Source organism: Ciconia boyciana, chromosome 1 (assembly GCF_034638445.1).
Source record: "Ciconia boyciana chromosome 1, ASM3463844v1, whole genome shotgun sequence".
Classification (NCBI taxonomy): Eukaryota; Metazoa; Chordata; class Aves; order Ciconiiformes; family Ciconiidae; genus Ciconia; species Ciconia boyciana.
The window spans coordinates 58,379,340-58,405,855 of NC_132934.1; the positions used below are offsets into that span (position 1 = coordinate 58,379,340).

A 26,516-nucleotide genomic window follows, 5' to 3' on the forward strand; every position below is an offset into this window, starting at 1 on the left:
CACCATCCCCTGGGTTGCCCAAGGGCCTCGTGCGCATGACAAAAGCCTGCAACCCAGTTTTACAGGAATTGGTGACTTATGAAGTGGCTTGCCTTACCTAGGGAAAGCAGTTGCCGCAGCCATGCCCATGGAGTGGGTCTGTATTTGCCTGCATCCCGCTGCCCCAGGGGCCACCGATACCACAGCGTGGTTATCACACGCTGAGCGAAGGTCTGCTGCCGTAACTCTCCTCATTGTGGCTGCCACCATGTCCTTACACCCCACTCCCATGCCGTCTCGCAGTACTCCAGCCTCCCAGGTGACGCATCCGTCACCTCCATCCAAGGGTCCTCCTTGAGCCCTTCGTCTTCCCCTCTTCACATGGTGCAGCCAGCCCCAGCACAAGCCCACAATTAGGGCTCTTACGTAATTGCCAGCAGCATCTCTGCAGAGCAACAGCTCACATTTACATTGGGATGGGGCTGAATGAGGAGCAGTCACCCCCAGGCCTTCCATCCTGCCAAAAAAGCAATGTGCTTCACCCAAAAACAGGAGGAGGAAAGCATTTGAGATCCCTCTGATCTCCCCCAGGATCTATATATACTGTTTACTCCGTCAGTAATTTGCAGGGCCATCTGCCCCCCCGCCCAATACTGGATTTACTAATGCAGCCCAAGCTCAGCTCTTCCTCCATGGGGCTGAGGGTCCATGTGAGATTTTTGGAGTGGTGCTGTGAAGCAGATTATTTCCCCCCCAAACCCCAAGGTGGAGCAGACACCTGGATAAGGGCACTGCAGGGCTTCTCTTGCTCTCCAGCCAGGGGTACTCCCACTGCTTTCCCTCCCCCAGTCCAGAAGGAGGGAAGTGACGGGTCAGGATGCCCCAAAAATCACAGAGGAACCTGGAAAAACGACGCCCCCACCACACCACTCTAGGTTAGGGGCATGTTCCCCTCAACAAACTCATTTTTCTCAGCAAAAGGGGAAGATTTTATTAAGTTAAAAGTTGAAGGGCACAGCAGAGCAGCAGCAGCTGCCACCCTGGGGGGGGTTGGCTCCGACGGGTGCAGTAGCAGCCTCACAGCTCCTCTTCCCTGGAAAGGAGAGACCCCGTGGCTCTGGGCTCCTGCCAATTCAGGTTCTTGAAGGAGCCAAAGGACAGTCACGGAGAGAGCTCAATCATGCAGACTCTTGCCAAGGTCTCCTCTTTCAAAAGTCCCAGGCAAGCACATCCATGGCAGACTGCCCCGGCGGCTCCCTCCTATGGCTTGCACGTCTTCTCCGCAGGTCCCTGGGGGTGGCCCGGAGGGGGGAGCGTGGTCCTCACCGTACATCCCAGGGGGGCCGCAGAGACATTTGGAAGAGAGGGAATACGTGCTAAAGGTGGCTGTGTGGCCGGGAGCAATGGGGCTGAGGAGGGGGGGAAAACCAGATTCTCTGTTTCAGGTTAGAAAATGCTGGTGATGTAGTAAAACTTTTCCCCCTCCTCTTCCCCTTCTTCCCGGGGCAGGGGGGAAATTCCTCTATAAAATATAATTTTCACATATAAAATCCTGAAGAAGGTGCATGTAAGGAGCCAGTCCAAACAATGTGCTCAGGTACGCAGGCAAAAGGGGTTCATCAAAAAAGCTTTGGGGGGGGGAGTGAGGAGGCTGGGGGGTGGGTGGGATTCCTCACCAAGGCGGTAACGGATGGGATTTGACCTCCCCCTCCCCGCAAGTGAGGAATGGAGCAAATACAAAACAAGAACAGATAAACAAACGAAGAGCAGACCTAGAGAGAGACAAAACCAGAAATAGTTTAGAAAGACTCCACCAAGTGCAGAAATGCCATCCCTTCTGCTCCCCCAGGAGATGGCCGTCTGGTGCCCTGCTACAGACCCACTTATCTCGGCACCCACCAGCAAGAGCTGGTGGAGCAGGGTGACCCCACTCCCGACGGCCACGGCATCCAAGCAAGAAACAGAAGCGCTCCGGACAACGGGACGCCCTCGTTCCTGTCACCCTGCTTCCCTCCCCAGCTGTGGCAGGGATGCCCGCAGGCGAGCACGGGAGGAGGGCTGGGTCTAGTCAGGGCTGCTTTGATGCAGACCTAAAATTTCCGTGCTGTGACAGGGAAACCGCTTCAAAGGCGAACGCAGCAGAAACATCACCAAGTAGGTAGCGCATAACTGCCACCACGCTGTCACCCAGGCCACAGGGCGAAGGCCAGCATGTGGCTGGCTCCCACCTCCAGCGTGGTTGAGCAGCGCTTGATGCTGGCTGCAGAAGCATCAAGAGCAGCGCGGCGAGAAGGGGGCTGAGGACCTTGGGAGAACGTCAGGGACAACAGGAGGGCCAGGGGTGCAGGACAAGAGGATGCAAGAAGCAGAGAAGGAAGAGTTTAAGCCTAAAGTTTCAGCACTGAGTGGAGCAGGAGGAACTGGCAGCCTCTATCCCCCTGTCAAATTACAGCATCTCTGGTGCTCACCGTTACTCGCTGATGCTGTTGCACAGCGACTCTTTCTCCTGCAGAGCCGCCATGGCCAGGCGCAGGTGCTCCTTCAGCTGCTCGATCTCGCGCTCTGAGCGCACCTTAATGTGATTCAGCTCTGCATAGACGTCTTGGTATTTCCCTGAGGCAAATCTCTTATCCTGCCAGGGAAGGGAGAGGGGTCAGCAGCTTTTAGGGTTGATATTAGGGAGGGGGGTGGCAAGGTGAGCCCAGCAGGATAAGGGCCAGCAGGTGAAGAAGGGAGAGCCAGCCCTGGGTTTGAAGCCCATCCCAATCTGGGACACGCAGAAACCATTCAGAAGAAGAGCGTGGAGGTAGCGCTTCCCAAACTCCGGGGCAGGGAGGAAGGTAGAGTCGCTGGTCCCGCAGCAGCGGGCATCTGCAGCATCAGATTGAGGTGATGTGGGCTTTACCATGGCTTATGTGCATCTGGGCTAGCCATATGGGGAAAAATAAACCCCACCAGAGCTGCAGGCCACTGAAATGGCTGCTCTCAGCCCCTTATATAGCAAAAAGCTTAAGTGAGAAAGTTATAAACTCCTGGAACATCACTGAATCTCAAAGCCTCTTTCACGTTCCCCTTTGGCAGGGGTCTTTGAAAAACCCTCTGAAGGAGCTGCTGCCAGCGGAGGGAGCAGCACACTCAGCAATGGTGCCCAAGGAAATACGTCCACCCAGCGAGGGGACAGCCAGGGGAAGAGAAGGTGGCTGGGGAAGCGGAGTGCCGGCCAGGCTTCATCCGGGCTTCCCACCTGGGAAAGAAGGGCTCCTGGCTTGTCCACGCTTGTATGTACATACATCTAGGGAAACCAGCAGCAAAGTCTCCATGACATTTCCCTTGTACAAGGTAAGTCTACGCCAGCCTGCCCTGTTCGGAGCACGTGGCTACTACGTGCTTGGGAGTGAGCAGGGACAAGGAGCACAGATACAAGAGGGTTTGGCCTGAGCATCCCATCAAACCCAGCTGAACCCTGCTGACATCCAGCCCTGGTGCTCTCCTCCCTCCCCTCTCCTGCTGCTTTCCCAATGGCTCCCAGAAAACACCAACCTTTTGCATCATCTGCAGCTCCTCCCGGAGGCACTGCACCTCTTTTTTTAGGTACTGGAGCTCGTTCTCCTTCACCCGCAGCAGCACCTGGGCCGGGGAGGGGGGAGAGGAACCAGAGGTGACTCAAGAGCCACCGCCTCGGAAAGGCCGGCGGGCCCCAGCGCAAGCGCGGCAGTGGAAAAGGAAGGAAGGGCCAGGAGGGCCAGGGCAGGAAGCGGCGCAAGCGCCCCGGGAGAGCGGTGGGGGGAAAGCTTGCGTACCTCCTTCCTGCACTGACCCTGCTGCTCCATCCGGCACCCCCCTCCCACCCACTCCAAGCCAAAACTGCCACGAAGAGGAGAACCCCAGCACGGGGTGGGGATGGAGGCGGTGGGGCAGCCTGGGGGGCACCCCCATACCTCCAGCTCGCAGGAACTCCGCTCGTTGTTGTGCAGAGAGCGGTCCCCAGAGCCCCGCGATGAAATAAAGCTTCGCAGCTTCCCGATCTCATCTGAGAGGCGGGTCTGCAGCTCCTGTGGGAAAAAACAAAAGATGTCAGGGTAGCCAGGGCACAGGCATCTCCACTGTCCTGATCTCTCCATCTTCATGCCAGCCCTGCCCCAGCTTAGAGACCTCCTTGTAACCCCCTGCCCATATGCGACGGTGGCACCTACAACCAGCAGCAAAGAATACACTCGCCGAATTTAACACCACAGTAAAGACAGGCCCACCTACAGCCTCTAACTCTTAATTTTTTTTCTTTCTGATGACAAAATCTCAGCAGGGAAGAAATATGAACAAATAGGGGAGTTTTAACAGAGGGGCTGTGCCGTGTGAGGGAGGAACGCGCTCTGTGGTCTCTGCTGGCAAGGAAAGCCCCTCTCTTGCCTGGTTTTTCCGGAGGAGCTCCTTCCCCTCCTGCTGACAGCGCAGCAGCGTCTGCTCCCGCTCCTCTGCCTTCTGGGTGAGCTCCCCAATTTCCAGGCACTTTTGGGAGTACTGTTCGGAAAGCACCTGCAGCTCCCGCTTCAGGGAATCCACATCCAACCTGTCAAAGAGGCACCAGCTCATCACTGCCCGCAATCCTCGCCGGCCCCTGGCTACCAGCATCACCTTCCCCCCTGCCACAGGCAGCCTCTGCCCACATCAGTCATTGGCACAAAATAATGTCCCCTGTGGACCAAGGCTTCAGTTCCCACCCTCCCACACACGAGCATGGTGCTTCTAGGAGCTTCAAGCCATGCAGGAGAAATGGAGGAGCTTTCCGTGAAGAAAACAGAGGGAAGAAGCTACAGGGAAAATGGAGGTGCTATAGGGAAAACAGGGGGTAAACCTCCCCGCCCTACAGCTCCAGCAGCCCTCGGAGTCACTGCTGGGCACTCACTGCCCCTGGAGACGGAGCTGGGGAGGCAGCAGGGGGGACAGCTGGGGGCTACGGCCACAGATGGGGTGCGGTGACAACAGCACAGGGCAGCAGCATCAGGCAAGGGGAGCGGGAGAGGTGGTTTCTTACTGGTGCTGCTTCTGGAGGGCATCTGAGACCGAGCCGTACTGCTGGAAGCTTCGTGTCCTGCCCAGCTCCTTATTCATCTCCTCCCGGTGGGCTTTCTTCAGTGCCTCGATGGCTGCAGAGGGGGACAACGGGAGATGGGGGATCAGGCTGTGCCAGCTCTGGCACATCTGGGGGAAACCAGCCACTGCACGCTCCCAGACCTGTCTTTGCAAGTTCCCTGTCCATCCCTTCTGCCCTCAGGGCATCCCCCACCTTCTCCACACCCCAGGATCATCCTGATGTACCAAGCACTGCCAAGGATACTAACAAAGGGCAGTGTGGGAGCTCCCTGCCACCTCTGCCAGTCCTGCCTGCCTACAAGAAGGTGCTGAGCATCAGCCTCACACCAGTAGGGTCAGCAGTGTGGCTCCAGATTAGGATGACTGGTTTTTCACAAGAGACATTTGGGAGAGGCAGGAGGGACCCACCTGAGCGAGGGCATGGCTTGGTGTCTGCTCCTACCTGCTGCTGTCGCCGCAGCCTCCTCTGCCAGGAGCCGCTCCTTCTCCTGCCGCAGCCGCTCCAGCTCCCGCTGGTGGTGCCTCTGGAGCTCCTCCATCACTTGCTGGTGGGATGACTCCATCTCAGCCAGGCTGCGCTCACAGGCCTCCTGCCATGCCGGGGAAAGGAGGGGTGAGGGACTCAAAGGTCCCAGGGGCTCAAGCCATGACAGGCACCTGGCCAGGCTGACGTTTAGCTTTGCAAACATCACCCAAGTCTAGGGCCATTTTGAGAGAAGCAAGACCACTTGAGAAGGAAAAGACCATCCTGGGAAAGTGAGGTGGCAGTTTTATCACAGAACATAACCATTTGACAGGGCCACACATCTTGCAAGCCCCACATGCTTTGCAGAGCAATAAATGTTCCTCTTACTCTTCTTAAAACTGAAGCAGCAACAACAGGAACATTTCTCTTGGGCCAAGAGCTGGGAATAATGTGCCCAGCACCCCAGCCCAGACCCCTCCACCAGGCTGCACTGCCTGGCTGGAGGAGATCAACAGCAGGAACCACATCTCGGTATCTGCCTTTTAAATGAAGCAGCATCCCCTGGAATCAATGAAAACTGAGACCCTTCTCCTGAAAATTGACACCCTGCACTGCCCTGTGGCCCGACCAAGGCTGCCAAAGAGCCCTCCCCAAAGCCTAATGGCTAGGGATCCTCTTCACACAGCTCGTCCTCCTTTCTGATGGCTCTGAGACTAAGGGGATGGTTCTTTCCACACCAAGCACTGTGGTTAACTGGTGTTACAGCAAAGCAAGCGCTTCCCACCTTGGAGCTACGCCTCCGCTCTCCCTGCAGACCCTGGCAGCACCACCCCAAGCCCCCTGGAAAGGACTTGGTACCACCAAACCATGCCAGAGTATTATTTTAAAAAGCCAAGGTCTCTAAGACATCAGCAAAGAGCCAAGAAGTCATCGCATCCCCTGACAGCCCCTTGCCGTCCTATTCCTTCTCCTGGTACTAAGGCAAAGGCTGATACAAAGAGTGCTGCAACATGCTGTGGGAACGCAAATCCTTGCTCGCTACTCCTCCCTACTGAGACAGGCAAGCTGGGAAGCTTCACAGATTGACCAAAAGAGAGGAAAAGGCGAGGGATCAATTTGGTGCTCTGCCCACGGGCTGGCTGCGAACCTCAGCAGACTGAGAGAGAACAAGCCCAGATGTGAAATGCTGGCCTTCTGAGCCAAGTTATCAGGAAGATAAGGTGCCATTCCTCCCCACTCCTTTTCCTTTTTTTGACCATAAAGAGGCCTGTGAGCTCTAAATATTAAATCAGGATGACAGAGCGACAGGCTGGGCGGGGCACCACAGGACTCGTGGGTTTCTTTCTCTGGGCTAGAAAGCGCACTGCAACAGGCTTTGCCAGCCCCAATTTCCTTCCCACCCCCCTGGTATCTTTCAACATGTATGGCACATCCTGAAATCCCCACAGTGTGGTGGAACGGCAGCCTCCCCCCAGGAAATCCCTGCGGGATGTGACCCTGCTTGCTTTGGACAAGTCCATGGGGGGGAAAATAAATAAACAAAGAGAAGTGAGAGGCCAAAGCCTGAGCAAATTCTGCTTTGCGGGCTCTCCCACGTGCCATCCCAGCAAACAAACAGGCTGTACTGTCAAAGTGACCTTCAGGGCTCGGGTGGCTCTGGCAGGGACAGGAGCTCCCTAGGGCCTGACGGACTACTTTTAACTAGGGATTCGGGAGTCCCTGTCAGCAAGAACCGCATGCGGCAAGCTGCAAACCACTGGGGAACACGTAGGTGGCTTGGCAGAAAGCTGCTGACCCACTCCAGAGCAGGGGGACAGCTCACCACCCCAGCCCAGGCCAGCATCGTGCCCACGCACAAAGCAGGGCACTGACCCTGCACCCCTCCCCTAACGCTCCTCCTCCTCCCCTTTTATACTCTGGTCCCTTTAAGACCAGGCAACACGCACCAGCCTTTATGTAATTAACATTGATTACAAGTGGGCCCAGTTAGGGTCACTATGGCAACCCAATGATTAGCGATACCTTCTCAGCCATGAGCTGAGTCCCAGCATTTCCCAATTTGGGACTGGGAGCGACCCCAGGGTCTCATGTCTGGCGCCCCGCTCACCTGTGAGATGTACCCCCGGGGCACGTGGCCCTCTCCCTGGGATTTCGCCGCCTCCCGAAGGCTCTCGTTTCGGGCCCGGCAGGACTCCAGCTGTGCCCGCAGTGACTGGACCTGTGCCAAGGAGGGGAGAGAGATGCTCAGCCAGGGGTGGAAAAGTGCTGCGACCCGACCGACATGCCACGTCTGAACCCCGGGCTTAGGGATGGGGAGGACCATGCACAGCCAGCGATGTCTGCTTCCCATGGGAATGGCAGCCTGCCAAGGGACCAAACCAGCAAAGCCAGCCCCAGCCTGGTAAGCACTAGCAAGGAGGGCAGGAGACATCCCAACTTCCAGAGGTGGATCCGTGCTGGAGGAAACCACCGCTACACGTGTAGCTGGGACAACAGACAAGCGCACGGCTCCTTTCAAAGGCTGGCAGGTGAAGCGCTTGCAGGCTTGGGAACAGCCAGAGAAGAGAGGCTGTGGATGTACTCCTGGGAAACACAGACTCCACGCAAGCAGTGCCACCAACTAACTTATCCTGGAGCAAAACGTGGCCTGGAGAACCTCTCCAGGCATACAAGAGCAGGTCTCCGGCCTTGCATTACCCAGCTGCAAAAGTTCCCATGCACTTGAGGGGTGGCAAATGCAGCCAGAAAGAATGAACATCTCCCTGCGCCTCTGCCTTGCTCTTCTGCAGAGCCTCCTGCTGCCAGAGACCACACTAAGGGGCCACCAGAATCCCAGTTTCAGAGAGGAGGGATGTTCTTACCTCCTTTTTCAGCGCCTCGTTGGTGTCTCCGTGGCCCGCCTTGCTCTGGTTCAGCAGTGCTGTCAAGGGCACCCGCCGCGAGTCCTTCAAGGGCAGGCGTTCCAACTCCAGCCACTTCTTCTCTATCTCCTCATTCAGCCGAATCCGCTGGTCCTCCGAAAGCGGAGGAGCAGGGAGGTCCTGCTCCCCCGCCTTGCGGGAAGAATCCCCCACCAGGGCATCACTATTTGGGACCCTGCCGTCGGGGGTCTCGAACCATTTCCGCCTCTCCTCCGAACGGATGGCCAGATCCCGCTCCAGCTCCTCATGCTTGGGAGTTCGGTCGGAGATCCTCAAGCTCCCTCTTGTCCTCTGCGGGGACCCCTGATTCCCAGGGTCCTGCGGCAAGGGAGACAGCTCCACATAGTCAAAGGCATGGCGCTGCCCATCTGCCTTCCACTGACCGCCCTTCGAGTTCCCCTCAGAGCCTGAGCCCGGCCGCTGCTGCTCCTCCGTCCGGAGTAAGCCCTTCTGGGGGATGCAGTTACGGAAGGAGTTCTCCTTGTCACAGTCGGAGAGCCTGAAATCAGAGCGGTGGCCAGTGAAGGAGAGGCACTGCGTGGGAAAGGATGCCAGCGGAAGCACTGCCAACTGCCCAAGGCTCAGCTCTCGCTCAGCCCAGCCTTACAAAACCCCACCCTGAGCACAGAGCTGGGCCTGTAGCATCCCATCCCTCGGGGAAATGGGTTCCTCCATGGGGCAGGGAGGATTCACCCCCAGTTCCAAGCCATGCTGGTGGAAAAACTGAGCTAAACTAATGTGGCGAGGCAAAAAGTGGGTGCAAGAGCAGAATCATCAGGTTCTCAACCCCTGCAACCAGCTGGTGTCTCCAGGCCATGTTCAGGAGGAGTGAAGGGCAGGGCTGATCTGGGAGTGGCTAGATTTCCAGAGGGGCCTTCCTGGTCCCTGCCTGCCAGCGGAGAGGGACAGCAAGAGGGGAAGCAGCACAGGGCAGCTCTTACTTGGTGATGTCCGGAGCACTGACCGGGCGCACGTTCTTCCTCAGGGCCTCAATCCAGTTGCGCCGGATGCCCGAGGTCATCGCCGAAAGGGTGAAGACGGCATCCTTTGTCTGCAACAGGGAGGTGACGGAGGCCCTGTCAGCACCTGGTGGAGGTGCAGGCAGCTCCCAGTCGCTCCCCGAGACCCCCGGGCACCCGCTCACACAGGTGGTGGACAGTGCTAGAGACCACATGCTGTCTCGAAGACTCCCGTGCTCTTGAGGTCAGGTGGAGGGGTGGGAGTGGAGACGTGCTCTTTGCAGGAAAGCCCGTTACACGTCCCCCACGGGACCATCTCCAAGCAAAGGCAAAAGAAACTTTGCTGGCACATTTGGCCAAATGTGAGCTGGTGCCATTCAGTCATTCAGGTGCTGTGAGCTGGGCACCAGTGCTGGGCTACAGCAGGAAAATCCAGACGACAAAGTGCCCAACCCTGCACGCCCACTGGGTTTTGCGCTGCCTTAGCAGCCATCTCCCACTGCCACAGCAAGTAGCCGAGGAGAGAATTGTACTGGGGCCAGACCCAGGGTACAGGTTGTTACTCAGAGCACAGTCAGCCAGGCTACACTGAGATCTGCTGTGCTCGCCACTCCCTCCCCGTGGCTCTAGAGAAGCTGCCTTGGCCTATGGGCCAAGTAAACACTCCTGGTGTTTAGCCTGGCTCCTGGGCCGCTTCCAGCACAGCCTTTGGCCAGCCCTGCAGAGCCTCCTCCTCCTCCTCCTCCTTTTGCAGGCAGGCAGCACTCGTGTCCCTGAGCACTGCCACCCACGTGTCACCAGCCAGCCCTGGCGGGCCACCATCCCGGCACAAGGTTTGCACAGCTTGCCTCTCAGCATCTCGGCATGGGGAGGGAGCATGCATTCCCACCCGGTGTCCCTTGGTGCCGCTACTCTGTGCCCACATGGTGCCGGACACTCACGTGTATCTGGAAGCCGTAGTTGCGCTGCACCGCAAACTCCGTCACATCTGTGCAGGAGCGGAGGTCTATTTCTCCATCGAGGTCATCAGCCTGCAAGCACAGCCACCCGCTAGGACATCTGTGCAAACCCAGCTCTGAAAAAGCCCCCATCACCTGCCGGCACCCTAACTGAAGCTCAAGCTGCCTCTGCCTTCACCCCACAGTTCTCCGGGAGCCAGTCTCAGCTCCCTGGCACAGCGTGGCCTCTTTTAACCCGAGGGGCAGGCACCAGCATGGATGGAGAGCATCAGAGATGCCCAGCTACAGGACCGGCCCTTCTCCTCGCCTCCCACCACTGACAGCCCCCCAGGCTTCACCAGCCCGCCTTCAGACACCCGTCCTCTTTGTCACCCCTTGGCAAAGAGCAGCTTGCCACCTCCGGCACCTTTCAGGAGGAGAGGATGCTGCCGCTTCTCCCGAGAGCGTGCTGGTCATGCCAGGGCTGTGCTCTTCTCCTGCCTGGCTGGGAAGGAAGAGAGGGCTGCAGAAGGGCTGGCCATGCTTACCTCCTCCGCGTTTGAGTCCCGGTAATACCTCAGGCTCGAGTCGGTCAGCACGAACCAATGTTTCTTCCACTACAGGCGGATCGGGCAGGGGGAGGGAAGGGAAAAGACAGGAGGGAAACGGATAGGCAGTTACCAGGGGAAGTGTAGGAACAGGGAGGGACGCTCTGCGCCGTGACCTCTTGGTCTTCTCTTCCCCCTCCTCTATGTCCCTTCCGACTCCCCCTCGCGCCCCTCAGCTGGGAGAGGGGTGCTGGGTGAACCTCCATGCCCGCACACAGAGCGAGGCACCTCCACCAAAGGCTTCTCGCTGCCTTTCCCAGCGGGAGTGACCTCAGCAAGGGAGGGGGAAGGAAATCGGCTGCTTGCCAGGAGATCTCTAGCAGCAGCGGCTGGGGGAAGAAGCAGACCCCTGCCTCGGGCTTACCTCTCCCGGCTCGTCCAGGATGGACATCCATCCCTTCTTGAAATTGAGGAGATCCGGCTGGAAAGGAAAGGACAAAACAGAGGGTTACTGTCTGGGAGCAACTCACAAAAGGGCTTTTCATGCCAGGGGGTGGAAGGCGAGTCCCCAGCAGCAGAACAACAAGTGGGAATAGCCTGGCATCGCTTTTAGGAAACTCATGGGGATGTAGGACCCGGTGGCGAAGGAGGACTGTGTTTAGCTCTCAGCAGCAGGCAGTCATTCCTGTAAGAGGAAGCTGGAGATAAGGAAAGAGGTTTAAAAAAAATTAAAGGAAAATATGCAGCAAGGAGATTTCCACAAGGTGCCTCGGAGATATTTATTCAGAGTGGGGGAAGGCAGGGGCAAGGAGAACGGGCAGAAGGGAGTGCTGCACGGCTTGGCTCAGAGATGGAGGCAAAGTTGCAAAGAACCAGACATGCCTTGTCCAAACCCTGGCCATCTGTGCCTCAGAGCTACGTCCCTCCAGTAACTTCACCACTGATCATTTATTAAAAACGCAAGCAGCTCTCTACAAAACAGCCCTCACCGCAAACGTACAGGAGGCAATTTAACAGCTGTGAAAACATGTTGCCTTTAAACGATGTGCCCCAGGGTAGAGATGAAATCAGAGTCACAGCCAGCACCCGATCCCCTCCGAGACTCGACCCTCTCCAAGATTCAATCCTCTCTGAGATGCTGGGGGCTCCTCTCTTACCACCCAGCTCTTTCTGCTCCCTCCCGCTGCAGGGCCAGCCCTTTGCCCAGCCTCGGCCACACCTACCGAAGATGAGGATGAACAGTTTCACCCAGATCACCCCGTGCTAGAAAGAAGTTTCCCCCCACTCCCTGCCTCCTCCTAACCTCACACCACTGGTGCGGCATCCCAACCAGTTTATCTCCTTCCCAAGGTGGAGTGCCAGAGAGCTGACTCAGGGGAACCACTCTCCCTGGCTTTGCCCTCAGCCAAACAGGCTGGAGCCGGTCCTCCTCCCAACCCTGCTGGCTCCGGAGAAGTTGCACCACCAAATAATTCAGCCCAACGCCTCTTCTCCCCAGGAAGCCAGAGTTTGCTGATCTGGCCCTTCTTCTGCAGCCAAACCAGGCAGGGACAGTGTCAGAGAGGTAACGGTGCCAAAGCTGGACCTTCCAGTGGTCTGCACCAGACCTGACAGCCCTGGGGAATCCACCAGCAGTCCCAACGTGCCACAATCACCACCAGAGACTGGGCTGGCGAGAAGGAGTGGCTTGGCAAGCCCATAGCCACTCCACGCCCCCTGAACGAGCCTGACAGCCAGCCGCGGCTGCCCTGCAAGCCCAGCTCCCTGGCCGCCCAGCCGGGCTGAGCCTTCCCCTGCTTTCATCTCCCCAAGCTGCCGCTCTTGGGCTACAGCCAAGGTTATGGGGTGGCAAGAGCCCAGTACGTGCCGGCCCACCCCGGCGCCCTGGCTATTGGTTTGAGCAGGCACGGGGAGGCCTGCCAAGGGGAGGGTCACCGGCTGCTACAGCTTCAGGCCCGGCAAGAAGCATCTGACGGCAGCCCCGAGCTGCCCAGGAAGGGAGGCAGGCAGGGAAACCAGAGCAAAAGGGCACGGGGGGCTCCCACGCCTCATCTCCTGCAGAGGTGACGGGTGCTGCCAGCGGCTGGGAGACAAGGGGGACGCACACATCTCTGTCCCTACGGTCCCAGACGTCCTGCTGGCCCTGCTGCCGCCCTGAAAAAGTGCCCCGAAAATTAATTCCTTCCCCATGGCAGCAGCTCCACCCTTTTTCCCGTTATCCCTTCCAATCCGGTGACTTCAGCTCCGGCTCTGAACTGGGAGCGGCGGGAGGGAAGGAAAGGAGGCAAAACGTCAAAGCCCAACCTTTCTCCCTCCCGGGACGCACGTGTGCTCAGCAGAAGAGAGCCAGGCAGGCTCCGTGGAGGTGGAAAAACACTATAGGGAGAGAGGGAGCGAAAGGACTCCTGGCTGGGGCTGTTGCACGGATCAGCTGGGTCTCATCTTACTGAGGATTTGCAATCCCAAAGCATTAGGCGCTGAAATAACGAACGTTAATAGGATGTATGCTGCTGGGAAAACCAGCACAAAGCCCTGCCAGAACCGCTGCCACCGTGTGCTGCCCTGTTACTGCCTTCGACGCAATGCTGGGGATGGAAAATCCCCCCAGAGGGCTTCTCCCAAGCGGGATTATTGCACAGGGCTCCTGTTTTGCCTGCCGGCCCCGTTTTCCCTGCCACCCCCAGATGCAGAGCTGCAGGTCTGGAACTGGCTTTGAACTATCCTTGTCATAGCAGGGCTGGTACCATAGGACGAGGCATCAGCTGATGCATGAAGTGCTTAAAGACACTTTTCTCTCCCTCCCCACAATCAAATCCAGCTTCCTAATCCGGCATAAAGAGCTCAGGATACCAGCAGAGAAGAGAGCAGGGTTCAAACTGAACCCTCCATCCAGAGGAAACAGCCCAGCAGTGGGAGAAGGAAACGTCCAGGAAAGCCGAACCGCTGGGAGAGATCCGGGTGCCGGAGATGCAAGGATGCGGCAGGATGCACCCCCGGCAAAATGCATGACCCTGTAGTGCAGCTCGGGGCTGCAGCTCGGGGCTTTGGCTCGGGAGGTGGCAGCAGCAATTTTGTCTGGTTGCATCCGTACCCACCAGAGTTATATGTTCAGCCCCACTGCTGGCCAGGTAGAGGCACCGGAGGGAGCACCAAGCAGCCAGTGACATAGGTGACGTCTAGAAGGACTGGCTTACAACAGCAGGTTAAGGAGAGGCAGCTGCCTGCTCTGGCTGAAGAAGGGCTACAGGGGAGGTGATAACAGCCTGCAAGTATCTGAAGAATGTAAACACCAAAGAAGGAAAGGGGACAGGGTGGGAGCAAAGGAATGGCTCCTGGGTGGTACAGAGGCGCCGGGACGGAGAAGCAAAGAGGCTGCAGCAGGCTAAGAAAGCTCGGTGTCCGAGGGGAGGGACGGGATGGTCAGGTGTTCTTCCATCGCCAGCCTCTGCCATTGCTGTGCCTCCCGCTCTTCCCGCTCCCAAAAGCTCCCCAGGTCCTGGAGCGCCGCTTCCTCTCACCTCCGAGAGACGGAGTGAGGGGCTCTCGGCCTCCCAGAAAGCACAATGTCTCCTCTCCTCCAAAAAGGGAACTCGCTCCACAAGGCGCCGGCCCCAGGCCAAAACACAAAGCAAAACCGCTCCAGCTCAGTTTGGTGGAAGCAAAACCGCTCCCAGGCTGGAGCACACATGCAACTCCCAAATCTACACGTGCTGCAAAAGCAAGCGGGCAACAGGCTCTCCCTTTCCCACTGCTCCCGTGTGAAATGCCGGCGGGCACAGCCCGGCCTGTCACCTCCATTACCCCACTCTGCTCAACAGCCTTCCTCTTGGGGCCGGCAGACGCCCGCACCGAGGAAGGCTCGCCCCAGGGGTGGGACGCTCCCTGCCCCAAAACCGCATCTGGTTCCCACAGGGAGTAGGAGCTCCCCACGCCCGTGGGGGATGCAGATTTCGCATCCGACTGCAGTCATCGGTGCGGTGAGCTCGGCAGGCCTCAGCCCGGTCCATGCTTATGCGCAGTGTTACCGATGTCCATCAAGGCCCGCCGCTAACGAAGCGACTCTACCGAGCAGCTCCGGGGAGCCCTGGAGGGGAGCCTTGCGGTGATGGGGAACGGAGGCACCGAGCCTCAGCCACAGCCTCAGATACCCGGCAGAGCCAGAACCCCCCGGGGAGCAGCAGTGCCCGGGGCAGGCGGGGAGCGGAGGGACCCCAGGGAGGAGGCAGCAGCTGACAGCTGGGGGCCCCGCCGGCCCTCCGCCCCTTCCCAGCCCCGCGGGGTCCCTCCGGGCACCCCCAAGGCCCGGCCGAGGGGGAGGAGAGCGGCCAAGTGGAGGACCCCCCCCGCAAATCCCGAACCCTGCGGGCCGGTCCCGACTCACCGTCATGGCGGGGGCGCCGCGGCCGGCGCCGGGGCCGGGGTCGCGGCAGGGCCGGGCGCTGGCAGCCAGGGCGGCGGGGCGGCTTCAGCGGCCGGGCGGTTTCCACGGCCCCACCATGCCCGCTCCGCGCTCCCCGCTCGCCTTTTTCCTCTTTTTTTTTAAATTAAAAACAAAAAAAAAAGAAAGAAAAGGAGGAAAAAAAAAACCCACCCAAAAAACTTTTCTTTCCTCCCCCCAAACTTCCTGGGAGGGCCCGGGCAGGCCAATGGCAGCCAGCCGCCACCGCCCCGGCCGTCCGCAGCCAATGGAGCCGCCGGGGCGGGCGAGGCCGCCGGGCCGCACGGAAGGGGGGGCCGGCCCGGGGGCGAGGGGCGGCGGCGGCCGGCGGGACGGGACGGGACGGGACGGGACGGGACGGGGGCGATGCTGGAGCTGAGCCGCCTCCCCCTCCCTCCCCGCTGGCCCGGGCAAGGTCGAAGCCCAGGGGGGGACGGACTGTGTCGCTCCTGCCCAGGAAGGGACCGCCGGGAGCCCAGCCCTTACCCAGGCAGGGTTTTCTTTCAGGCAGGGATTTTATTTTTTTTTCAGGCGGGGATTTTTTACAGGTAGGGACTTTAAGCAGTCCCGATGTATGTGTGCACGCAGTGGGGTCCTCACCTTCGCTCCTGAAGCTGCTCGGTTTTATCCCCCGCCCCCCACAGATGAACCCCTAAAGCAGCGATTTGCAATCTTGGCAGAGGTGGTAGCAGGTCCGCGGGGATCTCCGGTGCCCCTGGAAAGCCAGCCGGCATAGGGAAGGGGAATTGCTAGAGAGGGTCCCGGTGGAAAAGGGGCAGGGGTCTGTGCATCATGAAATGCCACACTCCACTGCACGTTACGCTGAGGCGATGCTTCTTGCTGCAAGCCAAAGCAAAGGGGCCTGGCCCAGAGCTCAGCGCCAAAGAAACCTGGGATAGGTGGGGTGAACCAGCCCCAGCTGTGCAGGGGGAGCTCAGGGCTTGGGCTCCCCTCCGGCCTGGGTCAGGGAGGCGAGGGAAGGGATGTCACCAGTTTCGAGTTTCAGAGGCCTTTGGGAGCCTCCTGCCTGGCTGCAGTTTGTCCTTGTATGAAGCACAAAGCCAGGCCCTAGCAGGGGACAACCTGGCCAAGACGACTGACGTACACGGAGGGGACGGAGGCAGGGACTCGGGCACAGCTGCCAGCTACACGGGCTCCCAGGACACTTTCTGCAGCCCTCCAAAGCCGCTATCGTGCCATTTTTGGTATCCCAGGAACACCAACACAATTGACTGTATCTTCTTTCATGCTACTAAAGCCCGCTTCATCCCTGTAAAACCCTCGGTGCCATCTTATCACCAGGCAATAATAAAGGGAAGGAAAGCAGCTATGCTGAGATTTTAGTCCCAGGTCTACTGCTCACCCCTCTCTGGTTTTAAAAAAAGGCTCCATGTCTCACTTTCCCCCACTGAGAAAGGGGTGAAGGACAAAGGGAAGGGGGGTATTAGTGAGCGCGGTACCCAGGAGGTCACGGGAAGGCAGCACTATGCTGAGCCCACTCAGATCAAGTGCTGGAGACCCAGGTGCTGCCCGCGGTGACCTCTGAGGAAGGGCAGCTGACCTTCCTCACCATTCCCAGGGGTTGGCCCCTACCTTGTTGCACTTCTCACTGGCATTCGAGCGTCGCTGCGGGCTTCCCGAGGAGCCGGTGCTGCTTTGCGGTGGGAAGGCACCTCCACCCAGATGGGGCTGCAGGGACAGAAGGCAGGAGCTGAAGCCATGGGGGTTTAGTCCTCACCTCAGTTTCCCAGATCTGAGTATCCACCTCCTGGCACTGGCCAGCAGGAGAAGCATCCTCCCCCCTCCCAGTGCCAGGTAGGCAGCATGGCTTCCCTGGAGAAGCAAAGGATCTGGGGGAGCTGGGGTGTGCAGAATTGTAACCCAGGGGATCCACCTGCTCTATGCTTGCCAGTTTTACGCCTGGCAGGGTCCCCATCAGCTCTGGCTCCTGCCATACTCACGTGATAAATGAGAAGCCTCTTGTTCCCCCAGTTGCTTTCCAATGGCTTCTCTGGGTTGTTTGTGTCTCGGGCGTGCTCAGGACCCTTCCAGTCATCCTCCAGCCGCTGTGCTGGACTCTCAGGCCTTTTCCAGCTGTCATCCGGCCGTAGTCCTACGTCCAGACATCTAGCAGGGCTTTTCCAGTCCCTTTCCAGCTGGCGCATCAAGCCCGCATGGCACGTGGGCTTCTCTTGGCGCTTCCAGTCCTTCTCCCACACCTGTGCTTGGTGGGCATCCCCCGGGCCCCTCCAGTCCTGCTCCAGTGGTTGTGTTGGGCTGGCGGGGTGCAGGGGCTTGCCTCGGCCTTTCCAGTCACTGCCGGCACCCTTCCCAGGGTGGGAGGGCGGCAGTTTTTCCCAGAGGCTCTGCCAGCCACATTCGGATGGCTTCCTGGGTCCCCTGAGGTGCAGCGGCTCTCCCGGCTTCACCCGTTGCCTCTCTGCCCCCCGCACTGGGCCGGGAGGGGAGATCTTTTGGCTTCTCCAGGTGCTCTCTGTACGTCTCCCCGGACTGAGGGACCGTGGCGGTGGCCCTGCCCGGCTCAGCCCGCTGTTATCCAAGCCCTTCCTGAGGCCCATGGGGTGCAGGGAGTCCCCTCGGCTCTTCCTCTCTGGGGTTTGCCCTATACCCCCTGCCTGCCAGGCGGCTCGGCCCCTCTCTGAGCTTGGGGGGTGGCCGGGCTCCCCGGGGCTCCTCCAGCTTTTCTCCGAGCGCCGGGGAGGGCTCACAGGCTCCCCTGCCCTCCTCTCCAACCGGCGGGCTGGGCTTGCAGAGCGCGGGCTCGGGCTGCCTCTCTCCAGCAGCCAGCCAGGGCTGGTGGGGCACAGGGGAGCCCCCTGGTTCCTGCTGGCCCTCTCTGGGTGCCGAGCTGGGCTGGGGGAGCGCAGGGGCTCCTTGGGGTCTCTGCTGCGCGGCTCGAGGTGCCAGGAGAGCCGCTGGCCCTAGAGACATGGGGAGAGAGAGCAGAGAGTCCTCTTAAAAAAAATGCCAGTGAGTGGGAACAAGACAGGATTAGGACTGGGAGATGGTTTGGTCAAATAATTCCCCAGACAGCAATTGCATCCCCGTGTATGGAGCCAGCCTGTACTGAAGAGAAGCCTCTTGCACCACAAGGGTGAAGGGGGTGCTGCCATTTAAGAGCAGAGTCCTGGTCCATGGCAGGGGGGAGGGCTGGGAATATAGGGAAGGGGGAGCAGGGGAATGGAAGAGAGACGCATGTGGCAGAAATTGAAGAAAATGTGGCAGGGAAAAGCAACGCAGCTCGGGGAGTTGGGATGAGGTCCCGCCACGCAGGCAAGCCTCACCTCCCTGGGCAGGCTGGGGCTGGACTGCATTCGAACTAGGCGGCCTTTGCTGGGTGGCACCGGGGTCTTGCCATCAAGCCGGTCCACACGGCCTTCCTCCAGGGCCTGGAAGGCCTCCAGGGTCTCTGATTTCCTGCAGGCACACACAGTTAGTCCGGCTGCTGCCAGGCTCAGCTCGGAGGCAGAGCCCCCATGGACCCTGTTCCCACTGAGCCTGACCCCGCAGACCTCCACCAGCCCTGGACACTGCGTGCACCATAGCATCTCCATTGCCCTGTCCTCATCGCTTCAACCGCCCCACCTTTCGTGTTCTGCTGCCTCACTCATGTCTTCTTCACACTACTCCTTAAGCTTCCCTCCATCTGCTTCTTCACATCCCACCCACCCGCCCCAGGATACTTCTCTGGTCCCCGTTTATGCCCCCTCCTGCCCTGTGCCACCAACACTGGAGCCCCGAGCCCCTTGTGCTTCTCCAGCTAAGACCCAAGCAGCACTGGGGACTTCTCGGCATCCCCGATCCTTTCCTGAGTGGCTCCTACAGCAGACCCTGGATCCCTGGGGAGTCACTGACTCTGGGAGCAGGAACCACCTCTCTCCTTCCCCCTTTCTGTGGCTTGCCCCACTCCGCAGCACATCCTGTGGCTTCCAGGAGGCGGCTAGGAGGATAAGGAGGGTGGGCTACCCCCTGCACTTCCAGCGGCGCAGCTTCGCTCCACCTTTCCAATGGCCTCTGCTGCCTGCGTGCCATGGTGGGGGAAGTCCCCGGGCCGGGAGGCACTAAGCCTAAACCCAACCCTTGCTTTAAGGGAAATTTAAGCACAGCTGAAAGCTGAGCTTTGCCATCTAGCCCTGCTCTCTCCCTCAGGCACAGCAATTCGGAGGTAGGGCCCCCCTGACAGCATAGAGGGGGCGATCCCCCACCTCTGACCACTGTGGAGACCTGTTGCTTCTCACCTGCGCTCGCAGCCAAATATCCTCTCCACCTCCACCCGGCCGGGGCTGAGCGTGCGGGAGCTGCAGCGGTCAACAGCATCCCGCTGGCCAAGGCGCTTGGGCTTGGGCAGGTCTGCCAGCACCGTGTACTCCTGCCTCTCCAGCCCGTGCCGCCCCTCCACACCCCCGCTACCGGGGTGCCCACGGGGCTCCCGAACCTGGGAGTCGGCGAGGCTCCTGCCGCTGCCCACCAGGTTGCTGCGGGCCGGTGAGGAGCCAGCGGGGGCACGCGGAGGGGTGGATGCCCAGGGAGGGTCAGTTTTCCGGTGCTCCAGGGAGAAATAGCCACTCTCTATGCAGTGCTTCGGCCAGCTCTCCTCAGGCTTCTGGCTGGCAGGACGGTGCTCTGGGACGGGGAGAAGGCCGTTACTGGGGGAGGCACGAGCAACGCGGGATGCCACCACGTCCACAGCAAAGCAGGTCTTCGGAGGAGAGCTAGAAACGGTCCAGGAGGGCAGAGATAAAACCCAGACTCCCTCCAGGCAGGGTGGGAGTGCTGGGACACAGCACTGCGAGCCGAGGGCACACCAAACCATGCAGACAGAGAACGCCCAGGAAACCCACGGTCAGCACACAGAGAGATGCCATCTCACGGACTCTGGGCCCCATCCCTTCGCATGGTGCCCGTGGAGGTGTTGAACGCCTCCTGGGACCCGAACTGCATAAAGAGATGCTAAATCTAAATAGAGATCCGCTGTGAACTTCAGAGACCCCCGAGTGGAAAGCAAACCAGAATGAGGATCTCACACAGGAGCAAACCAAGTGTACCTGCTTTCAGTGGGCAGATTTCTTTCCTAAAGCCCTGGGCCTCAGTTCTCACCCAGGATCCAGAGGGAAGGGGCTGAGCCCACCCGGGTCTGTCTGCCTGCGGGGCTCGCAGCCGCACCTCCTCCCTGTGGCCTGCGTAGCTCATCATGTCCTGTTTGCCCAATCCCAAAGTATTGTCCCACAACCGGGTCATTTCCCTGTCCTGGGAGACAAGATAGGGCAGATCTCTGCAATGGGGACCAGTAGCTTTTGTGGGCTGGAAGGAGGTAGGAGCATATATGAGAAGTTACAGCCCATTCAGCCCAAAGTTTCTAGTAAAAAGGAACAAGGAGAGGAGCTGGGTGAGTGTAAGATGACCCCAGCCCAACATCAATGGGCATGGCAAGAAACAACGTAGGAAAGTCCGCATGGGGGAATACAGGTGCAAATCTCATGTGCTCTTCAGGGGAGAGCCTCATTTGCGGGGACTAAGGGTCTCAGCTGATCCCCCCTTGCATCTCAGGACCTTCTGAATGTGCCCAGCAGAAGTGGCACTGAATGGCTGAGGAGGCTGGGGAGACCAAAATAACCCAAACCACAAGAGATCCCCTTCTCACCCTGGTGAGCGTGGAGCTGGCTTCGGCACGGGCGCTGGGGTTGGTGCCGGTTTCTCTGTGCTCACCCTCAGCTCCAGGGCTGAGCGGGGGATATCCCCTGCTCTCGTGCCAGCTGTGGGCAGGGAGAGAGGACAGCTGGTGGTCAGCACACCCCACAGAGCTCAGGGGTGGGTGGCAGTGCCGGCAGCCCAAGCCATGCTGGCTCTCTCTCCACTGGATGGGCACAGGCTGGCAGAGCCCATCCTGGAGCCACCAGCCTTACTCTAGAGGCAGTGAGGAGGAAGGAAACTCTTGGTGGCCCCCTGACCTCTCCTGGGACAGCCAAGAGGAACTCGTTTAGAGGGCATGGCGTGGGGATTGCTCAGCCCTTTTTCCCAGACACTGGTGTGCAGAGTGTCAGGGAGAAGGCATCCGATTTCCCCCTACTTGGCTTCCTGCTCCCCCTCCTCCCTTTTTCACACCGAGGGGGCCCGTTGGAACAGCACAGCTCCCGGCTAGTACTCACCACTCCGTCCCCTCCGCTGGACCCACGCACACATATACCTCACACTGGGGGGCTAAAATGCGGAGGGCGTCCCAGGGCCCGCCTGGGTCTGCATCGCTGCCGGCCTCGCACCCTGCGACCTCCACGGCATGCTCCTGCGAGGAAGAAGGGGATGCAATGGTACCGTCAGCATGTCGAGGATGAGGAGGAAGGCTGCCCTTCAGAAACACCTGCTTCTTCTCCCTCCTCTGAGAGCAGCCTGGCCTCTGGGGCTCTTGATGCCTCACCCAGCCCACTGTTGAAGTTCTTCTCCTACTTCAGGATGCCAGAGAGAACTAGCACACTCCTATTTGATGCTGAATGCTGCAGGCATCCCAGAGACAGTGCGTGTGGATGAGGGCTCAGGGAAACCCGCCCTGCATCGGCATTGATGCTGCTGGTGGCTGCTCTCCCTTGCCACCTGGATAGCCTGGGGAGAGGCAACGGAGCCAAGAGGGAGGGCAATTTTTGCAGGGAAGGCTGCACCCCGAGCCTCCCTCTGTCAGGGCTTGCAGGCACCTCAGCATCCCCCCCAGCCCTGTTACCTGCGGGGCTTATGAGCAGCAGGGGGGGAGGCTCCAGTGAGCTGGCTGTCTGTGTTGCCTTCCCTCCAGCGTCTCACCCGCGCCAGGATTCGCTCAGAGGTGACAGCTCTGAGCAGATCGCAGGCGAAGGGCTGAGGTAACCTTAGAGGGCCAGGGGCCAGGGGGAGAGAGGGAGAGGGCGAGAAAGAGAGAGGGAGGCTCATTACTATTTCATCATCCCAGGCCAGTTGCTCCTGGATGAGGGTGTACAACATGAAACCCTCCGCGAACATGAAACCAGCTGTCGCCCAGAGGCAGTCAAGTGGCTTGTGCATCCGGCCCTGTGCCGAAGGACTGTGTTAGATTGAGGTATCCGGAGCCCAAAGTCCCATGAGATTTACTCCCCTCCTGCCTTCCCCTCTGGGAACAGCTCGCTGCAGATGCCCCAGGGACAGGACTCAGCCCTGGCCCTAGGCCGACAGCTGGGGGCCACAGGGACATCCCCAGGACTATATTTTAGGTGAAGCAGGCTGTAAATGCCAGCCGGCATCAAGCAGAGATTAATCCAGGGTGGGTCCCTGCTCTTCCAGGAGTCCCCTCTTTCCTCCTTGTAGCTTTGTATCTGCGACACCCCTGCTTTCCCTTCCAGGATCTATCAAGCCCCTTGTACCCGGTGTCCAGCCCTTCCCTGCTAAGGTGGCTCCCAGCTCTGGCCTGGGTATGGTTAAATGATGGATTCCCATGCCTGGGAAGACACTCTCCCCATGCAGCTTTCCCCCAAAGACATCTAGAAAGCCTAGCTGAGCCTTTGTCTTAGGGATTTCCATCTCTACAAAGGCACAGGGAGTCCCAACATGGAACAAAGGGGCCCTTACTGAAATATTCATAGCCTCCAGGTGGGATGGAGGAGCTCACCTGGATAGCATGCTGGTGAGCCCCTGCAGCTCGGAAACAGTGCTGGCACAGGCTCTTTGCAAATATGTTGGCTTCAAAGTTCACACAGGGCACATCATCTACCGAACCAGACATCGTCCATAGCAGGGCCGAAGATCTTTGGCTGATGGGCTGCTGGCAGGCAGCAGCCAGGAGGAAAAGGAGGAAGGAACAGCAGCAGAAGACGAGAGCTTAGGGTCCCCCAGCCTCAGGCTCCTGTGGAATCAAGAATGTTATTCCCAGACAGAATTTTGCTGCTCTCAGCTGGCAATACTGGAATCAAAGGGCATCCAGGTGCAAGGTGGTCAGTGATCCATACAACTATAGATAATAAAAGGGTATGCTCCAGCAGGAACCTCTTTTAAAAGGGGGCACTGCACCTTCAAATGACTGCTGACACCCCCCAATTTGGGAGTCCCTGCAAACAGAGAGAATGATGCTATTTTGTTTGATGGAAGTTTTCTTCCTTCAAGCTCTCTTAAAAGGCAGAAAAAGGAAACCTTTCTTCTTGACTATGTTGCTCATAAAGGGGTAGCTATAAGCAGCTTAGGAAATTTGGAAACCCACTGAGACTCTTCCTAAACTTGTTGATCCCACTGAAATTTCTGAGACCTGTAGGACACTCAATTACAAAAGTGGCAACAAGCATTGCTAGCACAACAGCTGGGCTCCACAATTCTGTCCTAGCTTTTCACAAGCATCCTGCCCACCATCATCTCCTCTGTCCCGCAGGGTTTCAGAGAAAGTCCTTGGATTTGAGGATGTGATCTGTGCTGGGAGGGCTCTGCTTAATTTGTCTGGAGGAGGCACCAACAGGACAGGAAATTGGTGTAGGATGAGTCCAGCATCCCTGATGTGAACATGCCACTGCTCCCTTAAACACAGACACTTGAGTCAGAGCAGCTGATCAAGGCTATGGCTGCTCCCCAAAACACCCAGGGCCAACTGTCAATGCCAAAAGCAAGCTGTAATTTTTGTTTGTCAGTGCACTCATTTGCAATACAGCAAATTGCACTAGTGCCAACCTTGCAGCCTCCCTCCTCGCATCGGGGCAGGTTTTCTTGACTTGTTCACACCAAACACCAGGCAGGAACCTAAACACTCACCTGCCAGGGATGCAGCACGAAACACCCCAACATCGCTGCCCACTCCTGCCCACGGAGTGCCACCCGTGGCCACAGCCCACCACACTGCACTGCCTGATGGGCAAATCATTGCTCCCCACATCCCACGGGGCACTTGGGGCCTATTGCCAGGATACTGCTGCGCTCCCCAGAGCCTCTAGCATGCATGCATGCAGCCAGCCATGCCCAGTGCTCCCAGTGCCTCCCAGTACCCCCAGTACCTCAGCTTCCCTATGGCTCCCAGCACCTCGCCGCCCGCCGAGCTCCCCCCTCAATGAAACTGGCCGTGGGAACCGCGGGGCGCTAGGCCCCGCCCTTCCCCCTCTCATTGGCTGCCACCGAGCAGTGATTTGAATACCGCCCTCTGAGTGGCTGGCGGATGCGCAGGGCCATGGCGCCCACGGGTGCGGGCACCCACGTGTCGGTGTCAGCGGGCGGGCGATCGACCCGGCCGGGCCTGGCGGCCCCGGGGCTGGGGGGAGGCTGGGCCTGGGGAGGGGGCTGCGGGCTGCGGCTCATCCCCCCGCCTTGCCCCCTCGTACCTCGGCCTCTTCCCTGCCCTTCCTCCCCAGGACCACCTCACCGCCTGCCGAGGGTCTGCCCCAGCGCTCCCCCGCAGCCATCACCCCAGGAATTAGTAACTTGAACCCTAAACGCGTGCCGAAGCAGTGGACTCATCTGCAAGCACTGAGACAGCCCAGCGTCACCGTGCCCCCAGCACAGCTCCAACGGGAGGTCTTCCCTACCCACAGCACTCCCCCAGAGAGGTTTGTCCAACCTGGGCTTTACCTGCCAAGCTCAAGCGCTGCCTGCGCCTCGCTATTCCTAGTGAAACGCGCTCAACATCTGTCCTCCATTGCCCCTGCTACAATTCAACTTCCTTCTCTTCCCCGTCCTGGTGAGCATTAAAAAAAAAAAAAAAGCTTAATTTCACTTTTTTTTACCAGTTGAAGGCAGCCTGCAATTCACTCTCCAATCCTGTCTCTCCCAAACAACCCCAGTTAGTCAGCTCCATTAGTCCCCAAAAGCTCTTGTCAATCTCCCCATAACTTTTTTCCCCAGTTCCTTTCTAAGCAGTGGGACTGCACACGGTACAGCCTCAAGCTTGGTATGCTACTTAAGAGCAATAAATACAGTGCACCGATTATCACACAGCTCGTGCACACACTGCAGCCAAGCCTCCTTTGCGCTGTGCTCCTATTTTTCCCCAACTGTCTGACCTTTTTGCCTCCCAGTCTGGTTTTGATCCTCTATAATCCCAATTATATTTTTGTGCGTGCATGTGTGCAGAATCGCAGTCTAGCCAGCAAAAGACATCATGCATGGAAACCCCAATGTGGCAGCCCATGTCAAAGCCTTGTATCTCTCCCTGCGAGCCCTCGTGCACAAGCACGAGTAACGTGCAGGTGCCCAGGTGCCCGAGGAGGTCTAGCTGCAGAGCCAAGCGTGAAAAGCGTGGGTGTAGGCCGTGGAAGGGGAAACACGCAGGGAACTGCTGGTCTCTGCTTTTCCTTTTCGGAGCAGCGGCTGCACTAGCATGTTGATTTTTGCAGGTACTTTATATTTGGAAGCAGCTTGCCTCCTGAACAGCTGGAACTTGTTTGTGAGCAGCTGGGGGGGGGGAAACACCAAAAATGCTCAAATCCATCTTGAAAACAAGGGGAAGCAGCAAACAAGAAAAATTTTAAGCCACAGCCTGGTATGAACCGTGATATGTCTGGCAAACACTTAACACACTAACTTGCATATGGGAGCTCATATCCTTGATCCAATATATCCTGGGGTAGCCTGACTGCACACCCTGTGCGTAACAAAGACAGCAGGCTAGGGCTGAGTCAGTAATTTACATTACAAAATAAAGCTTTAATCGATCAAATGGAGAAATCAATAGTGCAGCGAACAATCCTGATGGTTAACTCTGTATAGGATTTAACAATTCTGTTCTCAGTTTTTCCATATGCTTTTTTTTTTTTTTTTAAATGTGAAAACACAACTTCCAGCAGGAACAGGAAGTCTTCAGAGCATGGCAGAGGCCGTTGGAGATTTCAGCTGGCACTTGAGAAAGGCTTGGAAGTTGTTAGGGGCAGGGAAACAAACTAAAGGAGAGATTCTTCTAAATCACCTGGCAGCAAAATAACAAATACTGAAGTGCTACTGAGGTCACTCTTAACATCCCAGCAGGATTATAAAGAGGTAATCCAGTGCTGTCCCAACTACCATGCCAGGCTGTCTACAGACTGCAGAAGGCAACCCAACCCACAGTTCACACTCCACACTTCAGCAGATTTCACAAACACATGAACTGTATGTTTCCTTAACAGCAGCCATTCCAGCTCCAGAGCAAACTCCTGGGGTGGGGGCAAGTGCAAGTCACGTTCTGCCCACGGTCACTCCACAAGGCACTATGTCC

At 58.3% G+C, this 26,516-nt stretch overlaps 2 protein-coding genes across 2 annotated transcripts; both read right to left on the reverse strand.

The window, feature by feature from the left end:
• Window positions 1-949: 949 nt before the first annotated feature.
• Window positions 950-15,529, reverse strand: TRIOBP (TRIO and F-actin binding protein). Its single transcript, XM_072869575.1, has 14 exons — window positions 15,284-15,529; window positions 11,327-11,383; window positions 10,903-10,971; window positions 10,358-10,447; window positions 9,399-9,508; window positions 8,398-8,956; window positions 7,644-7,754; window positions 5,513-5,660; window positions 5,012-5,123; window positions 4,387-4,546; window positions 3,918-4,031; window positions 3,520-3,606; window positions 2,448-2,611; window positions 950-1,751 (listed from the first exon to the last, which is right to left on the reverse strand). The coding sequence occupies exons 1-13, from the start codon at window positions 15,287-15,289 to the stop codon at window positions 2,450-2,452; spliced, it is 1,785 nt and encodes a 594-aa protein (XP_072725676.1). The 5' UTR covers window positions 15,290-15,529; the 3' UTR covers window positions 950-1,751; window positions 2,448-2,449.
• A 976-nt stretch (window positions 15,530-16,505) lies between these two features.
• LOC140652094 (uncharacterized) lies at window positions 16,506-23,078 on the reverse strand. The gene is made up of 8 exons (XM_072862822.1): window positions 22,965-23,078; window positions 22,148-22,390; window positions 21,551-21,641; window positions 21,003-21,114; window positions 19,600-20,073; window positions 18,646-18,778; window positions 17,302-18,282; window positions 16,506-17,029 (listed from the first exon to the last, which is right to left on the reverse strand). The coding sequence occupies exons 1-8, from the start codon at window positions 23,076-23,078 to the stop codon at window positions 16,907-16,909; spliced, it is 2,271 nt and encodes a 756-aa protein (XP_072718923.1). The 3' UTR covers window positions 16,506-16,906.
• Between the last annotated feature and the right edge of the window lie 3,438 nt (window positions 23,079-26,516).